The 21594-nt window shown below is 41.2% G+C and overlaps 1 protein-coding gene across 1 annotated transcript in view; it reads left to right on the top strand.

Moving 5' to 3' along the window:
• cdh13 (cadherin 13, H-cadherin (heart)) overlaps positions 1-21594 on the top strand; it is a 396226-nt gene that overhangs the window by 134029 nt on the left and 240603 nt on the right. Inside the window, exon 3 of the mRNA XM_084932749.1 lies at positions 10674-10885. Coding sequence (XP_084788875.1) covers positions 10674-10885 — 212 coding nt within the window. The remainder of the gene's footprint in view (positions 1-10673; positions 10886-21594) is intronic.

The raw sequence follows: 21594 nt of genomic DNA on the forward strand, positions 1-21594 counted from the left end.
ACAGCTTCATTGGCACGACTGTCCATCTAATGTCACGATTGAATTCAAATGGGTAAACTTTCTTCTATAAGTTAAATGTTTTCATTTTTTCTCATTGTGGCTTTTAGCTTATCAATATCATGCATTCAATATCTGGCTGCAACTTTTTTACTATGATTCGCTGCATCAGTGCTGCGTGCGTGGAGGCAATCATCTGGTGGCACTGCAGAGGTGTTGAAGCCCAGGTAGATTTAATAGCCGCTTCAGCTGGTCTGCATTGTTGGGTGGAAATGCTTCTCATGTCCATCTTGACAATACGACGTCGATTCTCTGTGAGGTTCGTGCCAGCTGAGTTGGTTTGCCAATCAAGCACAGTCATCGCATGGTCACAAAACCATAAAAGCACAAAGTGTGATGACTGTGATGACTTTGAACTTGATAAAACACAGAGGACCAACCAACACCACAGACTGTCAAACCTTCACACAAACACCTTGGATTTATGTGATTTCCAGATGAAATCGCAAATTTTCTGTTAATTGAAAGAAAATGATTTTGGATCACTGAGCAGCAGCCTGCTTCTTTTCCTAATTAGCCCTTTGGGAAGAAACTGTTTTTGGGTCTGCAGGCTGAACATGTTGAAACCAGGGTGGGAGCTGTCCTTCATGATGTTTGCTGCTCTGCTGAGGCAGCGGAGGAATAAATGTCCATCAGGGAGGGGAGAGGGCAGCCGATGATCTTTTGTGCTGTCTTGACCACACTCTGAAGCCTCGCTCTATCCGCCTTGGTGCAGCTGCCGTACCATACCGTGATGCAGTAGGTTAGCAGGCTCTCAATGGACGAGCGGTAGAAGGTCAGCAGCAGGTTGGAGTTCAGCTTGTACTTCCTGAGGACTCTCAGGAAGTGCAGCCGCTGTTGGGCCTTCTTGACGACCGCTGAGATGTTGTCTGTCCAGGAGATGTCAGCAGAGATGAGGACACCAAGGAACCGGAAGCTGTGGACCCTCTCCACACACTCCCCGTTGATGTAAAGGGGGGCCAAGTCAGTGCTGTGTCTCCTGAAGTCAACGATGACCTCTTTGGTTTTCTTAGTGTTCAGTGTCAGGTTGTTTTCTGAACACCAGGCTGCCAACCTCAGGACTTCCTCTCTGTAGGCTGCCTCGTCTCGCTTTGAGATGAGTCCGACTACCGTGGTGTCATCAGCAAACTTGATGATGAGGTTGTTGTTGTGGGTCGAACTGCAGTCGTGGGTGTAGAGAGAATACAGGAGGGGGCTCAGCACACAGCCCTGTGGGGAGCCGGTGCTCAGTGTGCGAGTGGAGGAGAGATGAGGGCCGAGTCTTACAGTCTGGGGCCGGTTTGTAAGAAAGTCCTTTATCCATGATGAACACAGTGACACAGTGAGATAAGAAGTATTTATACTGTCTGAATAGTAACTTACTCAAACTCAAATACTGGATTTCCACCTCACGCATTTCACTTTATATGTAATGAATTTGGAATATATAAAACAAACAAACATTTTAACGATATTCAAATTTTTTGATCTACACTAGGATGTTATCAGTGACAGAAACATTTATATTTTGTCAGTAGGGCTGTGCGATATGACCAAAATCTCATATCCCGATATAAGAATTCTATCGTCCTGATAACGATATAAATCACAAAAATGTAACATTTTCTGTAAATTCTGTGAATCTCGGGCAGCTCGATTTGCGTGAAGTGTTTCCAGCTGTGCGTCGTGTAGCTGGAGTCGAGTGTTTTAACCGATGCATGAAACGATACATTTTTAGACATAAGTTGTAACAGCCGTTGTTTTCTTTGTGAGTATTTATTACACGGCGTGCTGCGGGGAAAAGCCTGTTCTAACGTTTGAGTCTAAGGTTTATTTTTTAGCACCTGGCGGCTCTTTTTTGCTTCTCATCCGTAAATAATCTGCTCTTTCACGTGATTCAGTTTATTTTAAAAAGTCTCAACAGGATCTTGAGCTTTATTGTGAAAGGTTTATGTGGAACATAAACAAGCGGACACGCGATGCTGTTACCGTTGTTGTTGCTAATGACAAAAGCATAAAAACAGGCACTTGTCTGTCTGTAGTGTGGTTATATAAAATATAAGAGAAAGAGAGAACTTTAAGAAATTAACATAGCCACTACAGTGACCATCAAAACCATGAGAAAATATTACCGTAAACAGTTTATTTTGCGACACCACGAAACAAACGATAGCGTAAAATGAAACGATAGACGTTTTTATATCGTCATCCGATATATATCGTTATATCGAACAGCCCTATTTGATCAGATTTATGAGTAGCGTGAGGTCAAGCAACCTGGGAAACATGTACAGATATTTCCCACTCAGACCTGAGTGACCTGTTTGTAAACAGCAGAATTCACTATTTCCTATTTGAAAATAAGATTTTGTAGAAAATAAAATATCCAGTCTTCATAAGTGACTTGTGTGGAAAGGAAATGTGTGGTACCCGACCACGATAAACTCATTCACATGGGGTTGCAGCAGTGGGTGGATCCACATACTTCATTTGACGTGGAGTTTTACACCGGACGCCCACTGACCCAGCCCTCCCAGGGATTTGTGTTTCCTCTCAGTGTTGAGGCAGGGATCTTTAGCTTGTTAAGACAATATATTAACCACTACAGTCTGTATGGACCCATTTTTTATTTTACATCAAATTACATTTCTGTCATTGCATATCTGTTCAGTCTCTTTGCTCTCTACTTTTAATTGGGAACAGTTAAAAATTAGGGCTGCCACAAACGATTATTTTGATAGTCGACTAGTCACAGATTATTTTTGCGATTAGTCGACTAATCAGATCATCATCCATTGGACGTAAAACGTACAGCTTATTGCACCAGCAGCATCTGCTCTTATATAACTATCATTAGCTTACAGCTTTAAGTGTTTAAGGTATGTGCTAACTAACAATAAAGACAAGATGATAGTTTATTAAATTTTAATGAAATTTGCAGATTGTTTCGGTGAAGTTTAATAAACTCCTTGCTATCTAAAATATAACAGGACACCGGAGTAAATTCTCGAGCATCTCACACTTCTGATAATCAGCTGTCTGCTTGACATTTATTCAGCTGTGTAAAAACTTTAATCTCAGCCAAACCGATTTACTCAGGAACAAATAAAATACTAAAAAAAAAGCCAAACAATAACATTTTTAAGTTATCTAAGTGACTTATATATCACGTTTAACCTGAGTAGCGAAAGACGGCGGTGGGTTTGAAAACGATTTGCCGGGAGTCCGGTGTTCTCACGGTGAGCCTTGCCCCCGGCTAGCTATCGAGCTAGTGGGTAACAGACGTCTCCGAAAACGTCGGAGCGCTTTTGAAAATATGTGGTGTCTTGATAAACTGAGCAGATATTTGAGGTTTACACAGCTACATTCTCGCCTGAAAATATGTTAAACGTTTATTTTGTGACCCAGAAAGAATAATAAGAGTAATATTAAAACTAACTAGCTGCCGCCATTGTTGGAAACTGAGCTGGGCTGCGCTATGAATTCTGGGACACAGCTTCTTCTTCTTCTTCGGGGTTTAACGGCAGCTGGCATCCTTGTACATGCAGTGCTGCCATCTTCTGTTTCAGTCCGTTATTACACTCTTAAATCCTACTACTTATTCCTGCGTCTTTTGTGATCTTACAAAGCTTCAAACGACGCGTCGACTATTAAATCAGTCGTCGACGATTTTGATAGTCGACGTAATCGTGACTAGTTGACTAATCGTGGCAGCCCTATTAAAAATACAATTTGCTGTCATTAGCCTTCGATGGGGGAAACCTTTTCTCTCCAGGGTTCAGTCTCTCAACTTTACAAGCAAACTTTGTTGTTCCTAATTAGTCTGACTGTTATACTGACGAGTCGCTGCAGCTATTTTGATTACCATTACGGTGTGAATACAGGTGTAATTAATAACTTCCATTATGGCCAGGGCCTCGGTTCATGCCATTCTGTTTAGTAGGGCACACCAAACTATGATTCATTTAACCCAGCGGTCCCCAACCCCCGGGCCTCGGACCGGTACCGGTCGTTTGGTACCGGGCCGCGAGAGTTGAGGCTCAGGTGTGAAATGTATGGTTTTCAGGGTTTTTATTGGTTTTCAGCGTTATTTTGTTATCGTTTTTATCATTAACTCGGTTTTCCTGGGTCTTTTCACGTGTGTTATGAATAAACCTTTTTTTCGGTACCGGTACTAGTTTTATGTTGTTGTATTTATCCCCGACACCTTAAAGGCCGGTCCGTGAAAATATTGTCGGGCATAAACCGGTCCGTGGCGCAAAAAAGGTTGGGGACCGCTGCTTTAATCAATTGTACCTTTGTTTAGACTGCTGCGCTATATCAAAGTGGATGTTGTGTTTTCTTCCTCTTCTAATACTTCTTCTGCTAATTCATGCTCGCTGCCACTTTAGAGCTCTCTCCTCCTCTAGATGTCAAGATCAAAGATCTGACTTTGCTCTGATATGTAGTCTCACCTTTTGATTTTTATTGGCTGGTGACTTTTTGACTGTGAAGGCCGGTCAAAATAACTTGGATAAAGCACGTATACAAGGATAACGTGAAGCCCTGCACCAGTTAGATGAAATAAACAACCAGAACACAACAGGAGCTGGTACTTATTGCAGTTTTTGTTCTCTGGCTTTGATCAAGTCCTTTTGTGTCTGAAAACACTCATATACAAAAATACATGTTGCTAAGGTATCCAAGGCAACATAACATTAAGTGTAGCACAGATGTGTCGAGATGATAGAAACATCTGACCAGGTAGTTAGCATGCTTGACTGACCTTTAACAGTCCACATGGGAACTCTTTGATGCTGCTTGAGATCAGAAAGTAGCTGTAGTTTAATTGGCTTTAGTCACCAGCACAGTGGACAGGGCCACACATCAAAGTATGATCAAGGGCCCTGGAACACTGCATAAAAGCTAGTATGCACAGACCATGCTTACACTGACAAATGAGAGTGATACAGTCATCTGATAGAATACAGTGGTTTGAGTAAAAGGACACACACTCTCTGGTTTGCAAAAACACACATTTCTCTTACACTTGATGATTAGAAACTGCATGTGACATGACTGGATAGTTGGAGTGGCAGTAAAGGTTGAGGTGGGGGGTCTTAATCATCGGCTAAAGCCAAAGTGAAAGCTGCTGCTGTCAGGACCCCCTAGCTAGCTAAATCCCTGCAAACTGTTATCTTGCTAGATGAAAAGCTAACGTCTTGTTACTATTGAATCCTAGTGATGGGCCTTACACAATGCGCAGTGATAGGAAACTCTGGGGTAAAATGCAATTCAGGGCGTAAATACATTTTCAAAAGCAGCTCCCTCTCTCTAATGCGGGGTGATTATTTGAGAATAGCGTTCTCCAGAGGCCTTTTATGGGGCTGAGCATAGTCGCTCTGGTTAGACACGGCAGCTATCAGCTTAAACACACCCGTGCTGCCACCTTTGAGATTAGCCCTCAGATTCCCATCTCTTCCATCATGCAGACTTGACATTTAGTTACAAGATAGAAAATTGTCTTCACAACACCTCAAAGGAAAACTGTAGTGCCTGACAGGGGAGGGGGGAGATCCCATTTATGTGGCTGAGTCAATGTAAATATAATGCGGGATGCCAAAATAATCCAGCATGAGTTTCTGCCTAGCACCGTTGAAAGATATGAAAATGAAGACATCAGTGTGGATGGTCCTTTTAAAATATCCTAAGCTAACTGACATGATTGAATATGAGGTGTCTGCTTAGTTATTGAAAAATATCTCGCTTGATGGCAGAAGTATATTAGAATGGAAACATGTTAAATCCGTGCACAATGCAAAAGAAATTAAAAAAGCCAGAGTAAGTTCAACAAATAGTTTGATGTAATGCCAACAAGTTCCAACATTAGCCTCCGCACTGCACATCTCATCCTGCTTTTCTTCCAGTTTGCTATAAAAAGAAAATAGAAAACAATTAAAACCAAGTTTTTTCCACCTCCCCCTGCAACAATGAACCAGTTTGAATTGAGGTTAATGCATTTCACATCATGTTGCAAACCAAAAATATTAATGCATTGATAGTTTTTTGTATCTTCTTTACTTAGCTAGATACTAGAGATGACTTCCTTGGTAAGTGCATTTTTTTACATCATAAACCCAGTTCAATTTCATTTATACAAATCACAACAACAGTCGCCTCAAGGTGCTTTACATTGGAAAGTAGACCCTACAATAATAGAGAAACCCTAACAATCATATGACCCCCTATGAGCAGCACTTTGGCGACAGTGGGAAGGAAAAACTCCCTTTTAACAGGAAGAAACCTCCAGCAGAACCAGGCTCAGGGAGGGGCGGGGCCATCTGCTGTGATTGGTTGGGGTGAGAGAAGGAAGACAGGATAAAGACATGCTGTGGAAGATTAATAACAGGTATGATTCAATGCAGAGAGGTCTGTTAACACATAGGGAGGGTAGAAGAAACACCCAGTGCATCATGGGAATCCCCCAGCAGCCTACACCTATTGCAATAAATGAGAACGTGGACGTTTTGGTGAACACTAATCGGACAGGCAATCAAGCCTAGAGTAACCCTGGTCTGTGATGAGTGAGTTTCTGGAACATTTGTTACTCCAAAGGAGAGTTTAGCCTGAAAGGAACTTGAATGTCAAACTTGAGGAAAAAGTCGAACCCCCGTGACACCCTGCTTTTCCTCTCGAATCCTCAGTCAGGGATTTTGGTCACCCTAATCCATGTTGTGCACAGTTATTCAACCCTGAGCGAGAAAGAAAGTGGGTGTGTGGGGGTGTGGGTGCTGAGAGGGGTAAGTTGCGTTCTGTCATTGTTGCCTGACTTCAAAGCTGCCAGCTCACCATGCTCTCTTCTGAAATCCCCCCAAAACCTGACAACATTAGAATACCATCAAACACTCTCTGGCTGCCTTTGAAATGCCACTGACACTGTTTGGCGCTGCAATTTGCGGGCTCTAACGAGCGCGCCCATGTTATTGAAATAAATCTGAGGCTTGTAATGGGAATGGAAATGAACACATCTTTCATGCTTTGGATTAGAAGTGAGAGTTGAATATTGAGACAGAGCCTTGTTTCCCTCGAGAGTAGGTTGTTGACTTTGTAGCTCTCCGTAGTTGTCCATTGTATCCTTGCCGTTTCTGGCATTTTCTTTTCCCATTCCCTTTTCTCTCCTTCTTCTCTCTACGTTCATCCTTCACTCTGCTACTCTCGTCTTCTTTCCTTCGTCCAGAGGGCAGAAAACGATTCTTTCCAAATGAAAGACTATAAAATGTCTGCAAGAAAAGGTAAAAGCAACCAGACTACACAGCCACAAAGGTTAAGTGTACTAATTGAGAGCTTTGATAGACTTCAGTCTATTGATTTTAAAGTCACACAGGAACTTGTCTCTGTCCACTTGGTCATGGTGTGATGGAAAATAGCCGTATAGTAGAATGTAGGTAGATGAATACGCAGTGTAGTTTCCAGCAAATTATTTGAATTACATTGAATTTCATGATATGGTGAAAACATGAACAATTAGAGACCATCTGAGGATGACACACACACACACACACCTGCACACACACACACACACCTGCACACACACACACACACGTACACTCACACACACACATGGGATGAAAACAATACGAGCCTTGCTGTTGCGGCGGGTAATAAAAGTTTGAGCGCTTTCATCAGTGGAACAATACGTGTTAATTACAGCAGTGGGTTGCCATTGTACTTGAATTGAACAGCAGCCTTTCCCCTACTGCGGGCTAATCTGTATGCGTTAGAACGATCACTTAGACTAAATGCAGTGAGACTCGTGCGTCGCAGTCAACACATCATTTCTAAAATTAAGGGGTAGATGCTGTTTCCAAGAAACTTAAGTGCGTGCATTTAGTCGAGTGTTTATCATATGACAACAATGCAACGTAACCTTGTATAAAATGAAGACGTAGAGGAAATATTTTAGTAGTACTGTAAAGTTCTTACACTCTTATTACAGAACCATATCATTTTAGCTATATGGTTATATCAATGCATCAAAAAAGCCTGAAAACAGATGAGTTCTGTTAAAATAATGAAAAATAATAATTTAAATAAAGAGTCCAGTCCTGCTTGCTTTAGCAGTATCTGTATCGCGTGGTTGGATCTGTGACCGTAGGACTCTTGGACCAGTTCTGTGGGTACCGAACCAAAAAAGCATCAACCACATTCATTTGTTTTGAAGAAGTCTGTGAGCTGGCCTTTACTGTTGTGGCCTGAGAGACTGCACGCTGAAATATTTTTTTCTTTCCTGCTGAAAAATTGTTGTCCATTGCACTTAATGTAACAGCTCAGTGCTGCTGTGCCGTCTTGTTCCATTGCTTCCTGCAAGACTTAAATTTGCTGTTGCAGAGAACGGTGGGTTTGCACTTACAACACAATTCCTCTCCAGCACGGTGCTAGAAAATAAAGCAGTGAATGTCAGTAAGAATCTGAAATTAGCAGCAGTCATGAACGCTTCTTTTCTGGTGAATCCCTGTCTTTTCAAATAATATATGCTGTATCCAGTCAATTACAGTTTAAATACCCTCACTGCTTATTCAATTAAAAAAAAAAAGAAATACTCGACCTAGTTAGAGGTTGTAGGAGACTGTGTTTCATTTGATACATTGTAATGGGTAAAGACTGATGACACATATTAGGAAAGACACAGTTTTGACCCAAATGTACCAATTCATCAACCAACAAAGAACAAAAAGCCACAATTAATGTTAATTAATGCTAATGAATTTTGTGAAGTGAGGCAGTGAATGATACCACTGAAACACTCATCAATCCAGCAGTTAGATGATGGTTTCAATGATAGGCAGAAGCTGTTAAATGGTTTGAGTTGTAAATCAATGTGGCTGAAGCCAATCGAACGAACAGTCTGGTGCTGGGTGGACGAAGAGCGAGACCAGAGGCTGGCAGACGAATTATACCACACTGCACAGTAGCTTTGCTGTAGCTGCAAACCTTTCTGAAGCCCTGCACCGAAACCTAACACGCACCTCTCTGCGACAGTCGCAGCCCGCACAGGTATGCCGGCAACACGCATAGGTTATGTCAAAGGGTCTGCATAGATTCCAGCTTGAAAAAGCATTCAATTAAATGCTTCAGGGAGACTGGCCAGGTGCTCCCAGTTGAATTGATCAGTTCCACCAACCAGAAACCTTCGAGGCAGCACAGAGGAACAGACGGGGTCAACACGCAGCGCAAAGAAAAGTAACGCTGTAAAACAAAAGTTTGCTTCGTTGACACGTGTTGAGACTGGCAGCCTGACATATTTAATCACTGTTGTTGCACATAAACTGATTTAGACAGCATTTAACATACAGACAGAGAAAGTTGAATATTAGGTTTAACTTTACAGAGAAAGCTTGTAGCCTCTGCACTAAAGCTGAGCTTTATCTTCAAAGTTGCTTTGAGAAACACGATGAATACGGTCTCATCTGAAGCCGTTTCTTCCTCAGAGCGATGGCCTCTGAGTCCCCATTGTGAAGGGAACACACAGCAGTGAGGCTTTTGGGTGTCTTGTGAAAGATTTCCTTCATGAATAACTACAGAGTTCTTCATATGAGTTAAGATAAGCAGTGGATTGAATCACGTAGGACGCTGCCTGTCGGCATCCCAGAGAAGTCTTTTTAAGTCTTTTCCATGTACATTTATCTTTGTTTTAATTATGAATTAACTGGCTTTTGCAGACAACGTGTGAGTCCAGAACCACGTGACTTGATTAATAATGCTAACCATACGGAATATTCGGAATCGCATGATTCCAGTTCAACTCCAGTCCTGATATCAAACAGAATTTATTTAAAAAGAGATGATGAGACTTAAATAAGCTACCATGTTTGCGTCCATCGTCCTCTGTTTAGTCATGTGCCAAATGCTTTCCTAACAAACAACAGCATCCACACATGCAGACTTCCTGCCCCTCTTCCCTCACTTATCCTCCCCAACAGTCGGATTCATTACAGGAGGCTGAGGTAAAGAGAAGGTGAAGGATGAGGGAGGTGAGGATTGTCAGGGGTGATGGTGGGGGAGTACATGGGGATCATGTTGCAACACCTAGGGGAGTGTGTGAGCGAGATAAAGCGAGGATGAACATGATCAGAGGGGATAAAGCTCGGTCGAGTCCTTGGCAGTAACTCCCTCAGTCAGAGAAGGCAAGCCCACATGTGCACGCAGAGGTGACACTTCTCTGTCTCGTGTCTTTTGTTCCTCAGCCCTGCAACTACGTGCCACCGTATTCTCTTTAATAAAACAAAGCGCACCACGAAAGCAAGTCAGAAACATTAATAAGTCGGCAACGCGTAGCATACGGTGAGTCATAAATATTGCAGCTGGCTCGTATGAAAAGAGATCAGTGAGTTTATTGTAGCCTAGCTGACAGAGCCTTCCAGAACATCCCACTCTTTCTTTGGGGTAACTGTTCATCTTCAGGGCATATGTTTATATCTGAGAAATGCAATTGTTTTTTGTGCATTGTTTGACGGCTCCTCGAGCTCTGTACATCTGTACAATGAGGGAATACCTCAGTGACTCAGAGTTTCATGGGGATTTTTCTTCTTATTTATGATGTTTGTAATTTGTTTGGATTGATGCAAAAATACATACGGCTCTCTCTGTGCTCCTTCCAGTTGAGTTTGATGACTGTGCGGGGAATGAGGACGTGGCGTTTGGTGTGTCGGATCCCGGCTTCCACGTGGACGGGGATCTGAATCTGGTTCCTCTGCGAGATCTTCCGCACAGCGAGCCGGTCCTCTTCATCCGCGGCCTCAGCGCACATGCAGACGACCTAGCGCAGGTGGACATCATAGGAACACGTGGTCGGTCAGCAGAGACACTCGGGGTGAGTAGAACTAGTGTGCTTGTATGTTCTATATCAGCTGTCATATCTGAAAAGGTTATTTTTGATTAAACTTGGAAAATGTTACTGAAAAGTAGCGAAAGCAGGCACTGTGATCAAATATCAAAGCTCCTGGGAAAATAAGATTAACAAGGTGTTCCTTAACCCTCTCCAGGCAGGCGTTGCCGATTTGCAACAGTTAAAAACTAACAACCCGATTACCCCACATACATATTTTATGAGTTGTTTTACTCAGAAGTACCACTGCAGGACTTGGTTGTGCATCAGCAACGAAAAGTTTAATTTGAGCCTGAGAGGGTTAAGAACATGTCTATTCTCTTTCTTGTCAACCATTAAAGGTGACTGATTCCCTTCCATGTATTTATAGCAGCCAGGAGCTGGTTGGCTTATTTTTCACATAGACACTGGGAACAGAAATAAACAATTATCTTTCAGCACCAGTAAAGCTTGTAATTATCACATCATAAATATATCTGGTTCTTTAGCAGTTGAGTTCTTAAGTACACAACTGCGATATCTCAACAACTGATATGTTTACGTGGGTGTTGATGATGTGACATTTCTATGAAAAGCTTCCTATGGTCTGACTGATTTCACGACGCGCTCAGACGCGTCAAACCAGTGTTTGAAAAACTGTCATGCAGTAAATTCATCTGTTTCTTATTAATGTCAATATTTCTTTCCCTTGGTCCAGATAATCCAGCCCTGGGTAACATAAAACCTCTGCTAGTATTGTTGTCAGTGCCGTGTACCTTGTCATGAGCCTTTATGCTTTGTCCCAAGTGCTGATTACTGAAATGACTGACATGTTAGCAGCCTCCAAATGCCATGTGAATACAAATATGAAGGTAAATAGTTTGCGGTGTGACAAACAAAGCAGTTACTGGATGTCGACTCATTCTGACTATATTTTGTGTGGAAACTCGATTGTTAGCAGGACCTGCATTGTGGTGTTGGATGAGCTTGTGTAATATAATCATGTCGGTCTCTATGGAATAAACAAATGGTTGACCGGTGACCCTTTGGAATTACTAGTGGGTGGATTTTGTTAACCTTGGGCAAATCTATGCAAGCTCTTTTACCTTTTGCAAGGTTTTTGCTGTGAGTTAAGGTAAGCAGCTTCTGGCTCTTGCAATAAATTATGCTCGTGCAATACTTTTATTAATGAGACAGTTAATGACCATAACAGGATCAACCTGGGAAAGCAGCAGACGTTCTTTGTGTTACAATGCAAAACCTCAGTTTGTCACTATGAACACATTTTAGGAAAAACAAAAAAAATTCTGTGAAGATGACAAAACAAGACTGAGACTGTCTTGTTTTTATTTTGAAATACTTTGTGCTGAGGTCAAAGTCAGCTCGAGCTGCTGATGTTCCACTTTGAGGTGTCACACTGTTATTCAGAGACATGACAGGGATCTAAACCCAGGCATTCACACATTAGTGACCTTAATTGCAAATGTAAAGACATTAAAAACTAAATTCATCCTTCATTCATCATGAATTTGAATCAGTTGTAAATGTGAGGCCTCCTCATGCAACTTTAATTATCAACAACTAGCATAATTGCAACCACACCAAAGACATCACGCATCGTCGTTGAGGAAAACACCCACATCCTTATTCCGTTTAAAGCGAATGCATGCTACTTTTAGTAAGTACAAAGTGGAGTCTATCCCAGCTGTCTTAGGGTGAGAGGCAGAGTACACCCTGGACAGGTCGCCAGTCGGTTGCAGGGCTGACACATAGACACAGACAACCATTCACACCTGTGAGCAATTTAGAGTTTCCAATTAACCTAACCCCACTAACTGCATGTCTGTGGGAGGCAAGAACCCACACAAACACAGGGAGAACATGCAAACTCCACACAGAAAGACCCCGGCCTGAGGGGGGAATTGAACACTGGACCTTCCTGCCGTGAAGCAAGCTAACCACTGTGCTTCCCTGTGCAACCAGAATATAAAAAATATGTAACATAAATCCGCTCTGAAAAGGACTAGAAATGATATTTTTAGTTTTTACACATGCTCCACACGCGTTCTGAGTCAGTTTGTTTAAGCTTTCATGAATATGCATGCGTGCATACATCTCTGTTCATGTTCTTCAGTCATTATTTGTGCACAAGGTCACATCAAAATAGAGTGGAATGAAAACACTCTGCAAGGCAAAGCAAACAGCTGCGGTTTTGCACCAACTTTCAGTGCAAAGAATTCCACTGGCCAGTTTCTGTTATATTGCAATTTGGCCTGTAAGCCTGCACCCCTACGCCGAGCTTGGTTTCTCTGCAAATGTGTCCCTTTGTTTGTGTAATCTAGAGAAATTTGTTTTTGCTGAGAGCAAATTGACTGCCTTACAAAACTCTCTGCACCTGAATACACACTATTGTCCCTCATTCATATTTCTGCATAGACCCCAATTCTCCCCCCACCTTTGTCCAAATATGCAAAGTTGATTAGGGAAACTTTCCACAGACTGCAGGTATAGTTGGTGTTTCGCAGCCTTTCCAGAGATCATCTGTCTTTCTCCTGCAGTGCTCAGAGTCCTGCTGTTACCATTTCTCCAGCACTGGGTTAATGAATATCCCCATCCCGTTTGGAATGATGTGGCTCTCATTTGTTTGTGTCTGCTGCCGTCGTTTATTTGGTTAGGTAGTCCACGGGTGTTACTTTGGCAAGTCATTGTGGGAGTAAGTTAATTAGTCCTTGGCAAGTTATTTGTGGAAAGTGAAGTTCCTGGTGACTAATACAGTATGACTGTGTGGTTCTGTGTGAGTGAATGTGCTCTTCAGTTTCTGGATCTCTTTTAAATTATTGTTTCAGACAACAATAGTTGTGTTCTTCGTCCAAATACATCAAATAATGTGGATTTTTTAAAAAACTATAACTATTATTCATTACTCTATTATCCATGATTGTGATAACATCCTTGATGTAGCATCTCGATACGCTGCAGCCACATGCCAGTTTACACGTTATTGGTCGTGGTGTAGTTTATCTGCGACTGTGCATGATGGCACAGGTCATAAGGAACGTCTTCATGCTTGTAGAGTTGCGAGATGGATTGCAGGTCGGCTAAAATCTCGATCTTTTCGCTGCTTCTAAGGTGCGTTGTATAGACGCTTCAGTTTGGCTGGAATGGGATCAAATAACAATTTGCAAAGTCCTCAGGCTTTATTCATCTCACACGCCAACACCATCGCAGCTGTTTGGCTGAATAGGAGTTAACACAGTTTCTTGCACAGTACTGATGACCACGAGTGTTTGCAAGCTGGTCAAGCAGAGTGACGTTACTTTGAGCTTGTCGGTGTCTTTTTTCATCAGGATTCAACATTCAGAACTGTACAGAAATACACTTTATTAAGCGACTGAGCTGCAGACTTGCATATGTGGTCACAGGGAGATGTTTAGACCACATACACTGATGAAGGTTTAAAAGAGCTTCACCTGCCTTTCTGGTACAAGGACAACTTAATCGGCAATCTTTGTACCCGAGACCCAAGGCAAGTGAACACATCACCCACTTCAAGAGCCTCTCCAGCAAGAGTAATGACATGGCTGATCTATAAGCCAAGATATTCTGAGGCTATGTCTACTTGATTGATAAGGCTCTGTAAGTGAAGCTATTCTGCATTTAGACCTCCTATAAGCAGAGTTTGCCACTCAGAAGGGGACTGCAGTGATGCAATGACTGAGCTAATCATCTAGTTTTCTGTTATATGAAAGACATTAGCAGACAAGACAGCCTCGACTGACAGTCTGGATCTCACATGTGGACATGGCATTTTGCATGTTGTCGTGGCTTTGCAGAATGTTCTTCGGTGGGGAGCCATCAGCTTTCCACATAGATTCCCAGTGTACCCTGTCAAAGATGGCTGTAAAACCACTGCAAGGAAGCTCCAGCTGGTACAAATTTTACCAGAGCCAACATATCCCTCACTCTGAGATTCAAGCCTTCAGGAGTTGTCAGTAAACATCCGTGAAAGGCTGAAAAATGTTCCACACAAGAGGCATTCCAATGAAACTCGCAGGAACTGCATTTCACCGTTTGCATCTACACCGTGCAGTCATCACAGGGATGTCATGGTAATTTGGGGCTTTCCATTATTTCTTTGAACTGTACTTTTTGCAGGGTGGATTGATTGTACAGCATATATTTTAGTGACTTCAAAAATACAAGAACTTGATGCACAAGTTTAAAATTCATTTGGATTTCCTCTAATCCACATAGAGTCAAAAGTGTACTTACACTCCCACTAATACTTGGTTAAATGTCCCATAGCAAACTGAACCTCGACCAGACGCTTTGGTAGCCACCAACAAGCTTCTGGCTGAATATTTGTTTCCTCTTCTTGGCAGAATTAGTTGTTTCCTGGCTTAGACCCTGCTTTAAGCATAGTTCTCAGATTTTCAGAGCAAATCTAAAATGATTTCAAACTTGTGGACACAATTCTTATATTTTAAAGTAATTAAAGATGCATGATGTACAATCTTTCCCCCATGAAAAAGGAAACAAACAACAAAAACATTATAAGGCAAAATGTATGATATTCATGCCCATGATGTGTGGCCTCCTGTCACCACTGTAGGCAGGTGTAGGTGGCAAAATGAGTTTTTAGACATCAATAGTACCAGATACTGCTAACACACTAGTTTTGCAACTGTTCAAGCTAGATTTCTAAAACTTTACATGTTTGATCAGAATGAAGATCAAATCTGAACAGCAGATATGTTTGTTTAGGACTCGACTGTGACAAAATCTCACAGTAAACTGTGACAGATGTCACACCTGTTAGCGCTGTCATCCTGAGCCATTTAGCATGCTAGCATTAGCGTTTGTCTCACAGGACGTCTTTAGCTAAATACAAACTCTGAGAGTAAAGAAAGTGTAATTTTTAGAGTCTGGGGTCACGGTGGTCTCAAAGTCGAAAAGATCTTTGTCAAGACTGCAAAAGTGTAATTTCACCAAACAACACATTTCATCTAAGAGGAATTTAAACAAATGATATAGTGCATTATAACAGTTTTATGCTTTTGTTCACTTTTCTTTCATGTTTGCTGTAAAATTCTATTAAATAGTAATAAGGACGTTTGATGTCTTCAGTTAAGTCCGAAATAGATACTTTCATTTCTGTGTTTATTTTAAGTAAAGTAAAGTTAACTATTAATTGCAGGCACAGTTACAAAGTTCGTGGATTAAGCAGTGGGTAGAGAGGAACAAAGATTAAAAAACGTGGCAGAGGAAGGCGTCTCTGGTGAGATAGAGTGGTTAAAAGCTCTCATTATTTCAGTATCAATTAATCTGCTGAAGCTCCTCAAGCTCTGGGACTGGTATCATCAGAAAATCTATTGTTCCTTTCTCTGTCCATATCCTGTAGTCCCCCCACACTCCCCACCCGGTGCTTCCACCCTGTCTCAAGTGGCCCATCAAACACGTTCTGAGCGGCAGCAGCTTCTAAAGAATCTGTAACTAAGTCGTGGCATATTTAAAAGCTTGTTTCAATGAGCCGGAGGTTTGAATTGTGAAACGACTGTTGACGACATTGTGCACTTGGATGCCGAGCCGTTCTTAAATCGTCCTCGTGGTAGTCGAGCTGCCTTGATGCCTCTTTCCCGGTTTTCAATTACTGCACCAAAGAAGGTGTCTTTTTGTCCATTTCCATTCTGAAATCTCTTTGTTATGCTCCCGTTGAAGTTGGATTCTGTATTTGCCCAAACCTCCCTTTGTTTCCTGTCTAAAGCAGAGCGGAAGCATTCCTAGGTGAATTTATTGGCATAACAAATGCCGCAGTGGCAGAAAATATTGGCTGGTGATAATTGATAAGTGCTGGGAGCGAAGGTGTAGAGAATCGTTTTTTAATTCCTCAGTGCGGCCGCTGGCTCGGTGTAGCGCAGACCCAGAGGGGAAGAAATAACTGATGAATGATTCCTATTATGAGCGAAACTTCTGAATTCAATGACTAATTTATTCCGCTCTTTTTTGCAGCTGATCAATATGTGAATTAATGGAAGAATGCATTTCAATTTAACAAATGCATGCTCCGAGATATGGACTATTTTTATGTGTATTATTCCTGGGTGTTTCCGTAATGCTGAGCAGAACAACAGTTATGCAGAACAACAGTTATGTGGACCATTTTCTTGCCTTCAGGGGGCATAAACAGGCACCATTCAAATGTAACAACTGATAACAGGCAAAATAATCCGAGTCCAAAAGCCTATTTATTTTGCCTTTGTTATGTTTCATCCATTTTTCGTGCACCGAATGAAATGTAATACTGCATCCTGTGCAAAATCCTCATCAGGCAATGGCAAATAGATTTTCTCTAAGCAAGCTTCCAGTGTTCTGTTAGGCTTTCTGGGAACGACTGTGATGTGACATCCTGCAACCGCAGCACAACGGCTCACATTATACAACACGAATAATCTTCTCTCTCTGTTTCCGTCCCACTCACGCGCTCTCCAGCTCGTTCAGTAGCTGTCATTTGTTAATTCTGTTTACTGCCTTTGTCTGTTTTCTGTCTCTTTTTGCATTAGTTCCTCTTCACCCTCCATCTCCGCTGAAGTGCTTTAATATGTCTGCTAACTTACAGATTTCTTGTTTTGCTAGCTTGCATACGTAGGAGTGAATGCTGAAGAGGAAAACCTAACGTAGCATTCATTTACAAAAACAGCAAGACGGTCTCTCGTGTTCACATTTTTGAAAACCTGCTGCCTAATGGTGTTTTGATTATCATAATTAAGCAAGCTAACTATGAAGCGCACAATTTTTCAACTGGTGATCATTTTTCAGATAAACAAACCATTGAATCATTTTCAAGGCCACCCGTGAGGTTTATCTTCCAATTTAGTCCAGCTCCTCTTCCATCACGACGGTAGTAATTCACTATTCATTAAAGGAAAGCAAGAAAGACTCGAATAACACAGATATGTTGCATTGCTTTCGTCTCAAGCTATCAAAGGTTTTGAAAACACCTGAGAATGTTTTGTTTGAATTAATTTGTAATGTCTCTCACAGGAGTAAGACTAATTAGGTGTATATTTAAAACAATCTTGTGCCTGGAGCTGCCTTTGGATGGCCCGTCTCCAATTAGAGATACAGCAGTTATAAAGGTCAGGGATATAAGCAGGTGATTGTACAAAATTTGGAATAAATTCTAAAGTTAGGTGACAGCTGACGCAGAGTAGCTAAAATTGGATCAAGAAAATGATCCATAGGTCTCTTAGAAAAACTTAAAAGGTGTTTTTCTCTCATGATTGGCTGCGATGAGAGAAACGTCTGCCTTTGATAAAGTCCAGCAAAACATGGATCATCACACTGACGACTTCTTCAGCTCAGAAAAGATTAACAAAGACATTGTTTTAGCAAAAAGTTTAAAGAAAGGACACTAGTATAAAACTGTAATCAACAGCTATTATTTTTTCTTGCTGTATAAAGAAAAATATAGAAAATTAGACATTTTTCTATATTGAGACGAGTTTATAAAGTCCAAGCATGCTGATTAGTAACTTGATCTGACATGCTCGGGCCATCAAGGGAAGCTAAAGTGAGCTAGTCAAAGTGAATCTATGAACACTCAGCAGCAGGAAACGACACCAGGTGCTAATCCTGTCATGTAAGAACAGGACGATTAGGGCTACAATTTGCACAGACTTATTAAAAATTCAGAACAGAGCACTAGAAAATGTTTCCTGACCAGATGAGTCTTGGCTTCTGTTCCAACATTCACGGATCCATCGTGCCTGGTGTCAACACTTCAGGCTGGGGTGGTGCTAAGGCTGCGGGGAATATCACCAGAACAGAAACACTAAAATACAGTAAATATGGTCATATCTGAGGTAGTAATACTTTTCTAGTTGCCACGGAAATGGACAACATCCTGAAGAATGTGCATCAGATCTCTGATTGATCCATTTTCCCATCAATTAAATATACATCTGATATCCTAATATTTAATCTGCTGAATGTCTCTATTTTAATATAATATTAAGTTTATCTTTGAGATATTGAATGTTGATGCACCAAAACTAGACATCCCACAGATATCAGATATTACAAACATCATCACATGACTGATTAGGCATCTGTTTTCTTTTTCGATCCTCTTTTTTTCATGTTATATTCTGCAGTGTCCAGAAAATCCTCCCCAGTTTTGATTTGCATGCATCTCTTACCTGATCTCACCACTTTGATTAACATTTTGGTTTCTGCACATTGAAACTATTTTATATGTAGCACTGATTGAAGGGCAAATATGCAGAACTGAGTTACTAAACATTCAACATATGATTTTTATTTTTTAACCACAAAAAATCCCCAAACCTTTAAACCCCATAAAAAGCTGTTGGTTATAAAATAGTGTATACAAGATATCAGATAACAAAACTAATTAGATCTTAAAAATAAAGCAAGAGTTCATTACCTGAACTTAATCATGGTTTCTTTGCACGCTCTGAGCTGCTTAGTACGAAGCATCATTGCCTCTCTCTGTATGGTTGTTAACCGTCCATTGATGACCACACTGTACCTGTCATGTGACTGCTGCTTTCTGCATGAAAGCTCAGATCTTCTCAAACTGGTTTATTGAACATTACAATCAGTTCACTGCATTCAAATGGCATCCACAGTTACCAGTTATCTCAGTCCAATAGAGCAGCTTTGTGATGTGGCTGAGCAGGAGATTCATTCATCATAGATGTGCTGTCGATGAATCAGCAACGACTGGAACCTGCAATAATATGAGCCCTTGTCTGGCCTTTCAGCATGGAGCAAAATCACGAATGTTTCCAGCAGCTTGTTGAAGCTGAAGGCAGTATGGCGTCCAATCCAGTACTAGTAACACGTGTGCCTAATAAAGTGGTGTATATGTTTAAAATACAACTTTCTAATTGTCTGATTTGCACGGCTCACCGATGAAACGCTGCACATCAAATTACATAGTTGTACAGACTCACTGCAGGCATTGATGACAACAGGGATTCTTCTAAGATGTATGTAAATATATACAGAGTCGTAGCGCCGGCAGCGTCGTTGACCCTTCTAGATTTAAAATAAAAATAACTGTCTCCACGTCGGGACACTTTTCTTCTAGCAGCGGTGGAAGCAGAAGGATTCTTCACACATGTAAACTGCCAAAGTTAAGCTGTGGCAGGGACTTTGATGCTTTTACTGAGGGAAGTATTGCATTGGGTCTCATATTTGGATCACAAATGCCAGAATCTTGAATAGGATTCACTAGAGCTGGGAGATATAAGATTTTTTCATATCACGATATGCTTTTTTCATTTCAGGTGATAACGATATATATCACGATATAAGCCAAATAACTATATTTGTAAGATTTAAATGTGCCGTTGCTCACAAGTAAAATGTGAAATAATCAGCAGCTTGTTTTGATTTAAATATTTATTTCCTATAATAAGTTCAACAGGGCAGATGTACTTAAAATGAGGCTTCAGTTTAGGCAAAATAAAGGCAAATATTACAAAGTTTCAAAATAGAACAAACAAAACAGACTAAATTGTCAGTTCCACTTAGAAACAAAATATTAATTCTAAAAATAAATCTTAGTTTATTTTACAGAAGAAGAGACAAAATTGACTAACTTATTTAATATTGCTTTGGAAGCGCTGTCTGAGAGAAATGTTTATGTCCAAGGAGTTGGTAACGAGGATCCATTACCTTAATTAGCTGCTTGAATCCTTCATTGTCGATCGTGTTTATTGGTAGCATGTCTTTAGCAAGACAGTAAGCTATGGCATTCATTATGTTGCTATGTCTCTTAGCTTTTTGTCATATGGTAAGACGCTGGAGAAAGCCGACTCAATTGACTGTTGCTGCTTCGCAGGGATTCCCCTGGTTGTTTTCGACGACGAATTAGCGCTTTCAGTCAGAGATTGAGCGTGCTCTAGTGGGTGGCACTTCTTCAGGTGATAAAAAAGGTTTGTTGTATTTCCAGACTTTGTGGGAACATGCTTTCGGCACAATTTACAGTGCGCGTTACTCTGTTTTTTGTCAGACTTCAAATAGCCGAAATACCTCCACACTACGGAACTTCTCTGGCCTTTCCTTTCGACAATCTCTCCGGCATTGCAACCGTCATCTGTGTTCTCTTCGGTAACCTTCGGTCACGCTCTCGGTTGATTTTTCTCTAGTCGGCACACTCATTTCCTCCATTACCCGGCCGCACGGCGGCTGGCTGCTTCCCAAACAAATACACGTGTGCGGCTTGGCACTTGAGCTGTACGTAACAAGTCACGTGACGCTGCGGCTGTGATTGGTTCGGCTCTGCGCTACTTAATTTGTATTGGCTATTCATTTTTTTTATAAGAGAGAGAGAGATGAGGTCTATCGCAATAGTTAAATTTTTCTATCGAGAAAAAGTTATTTCGCAATACATATCGTTATCGTTCTATCGCCCAGCTCTAGGTTTCACACATTTCTGCCTTTAGCTTTAATTTCTCTGCAAAAGGAACCAAGTTTGAAATGTATTTATGAAGTTACATGTGGATTTTTAATAGTGCACACTCCATACAAGTATCTGGAGATGAGCTTGTACACACACTCATCTCTTTGCCGCACCATTAATTAATTCTGCTAATTAAATGCTGAAATAGGCATTAGTCGTTAGTGTCTTGCTGTATTTTGATTAAGCAAGAGGAAAAGTGTTTATGGTTTATTAGTCATACATA

The sequence above is a fragment of the Perissodus microlepis genome, chromosome 7 (assembly GCF_051167445.1).
Source record: "Perissodus microlepis isolate ML-2025 ecotype Zambia chromosome 7, ASM5116744v1, whole genome shotgun sequence".
Classification (NCBI taxonomy): Eukaryota; Metazoa; Chordata; class Actinopteri; order Cichliformes; family Cichlidae; genus Perissodus; species Perissodus microlepis.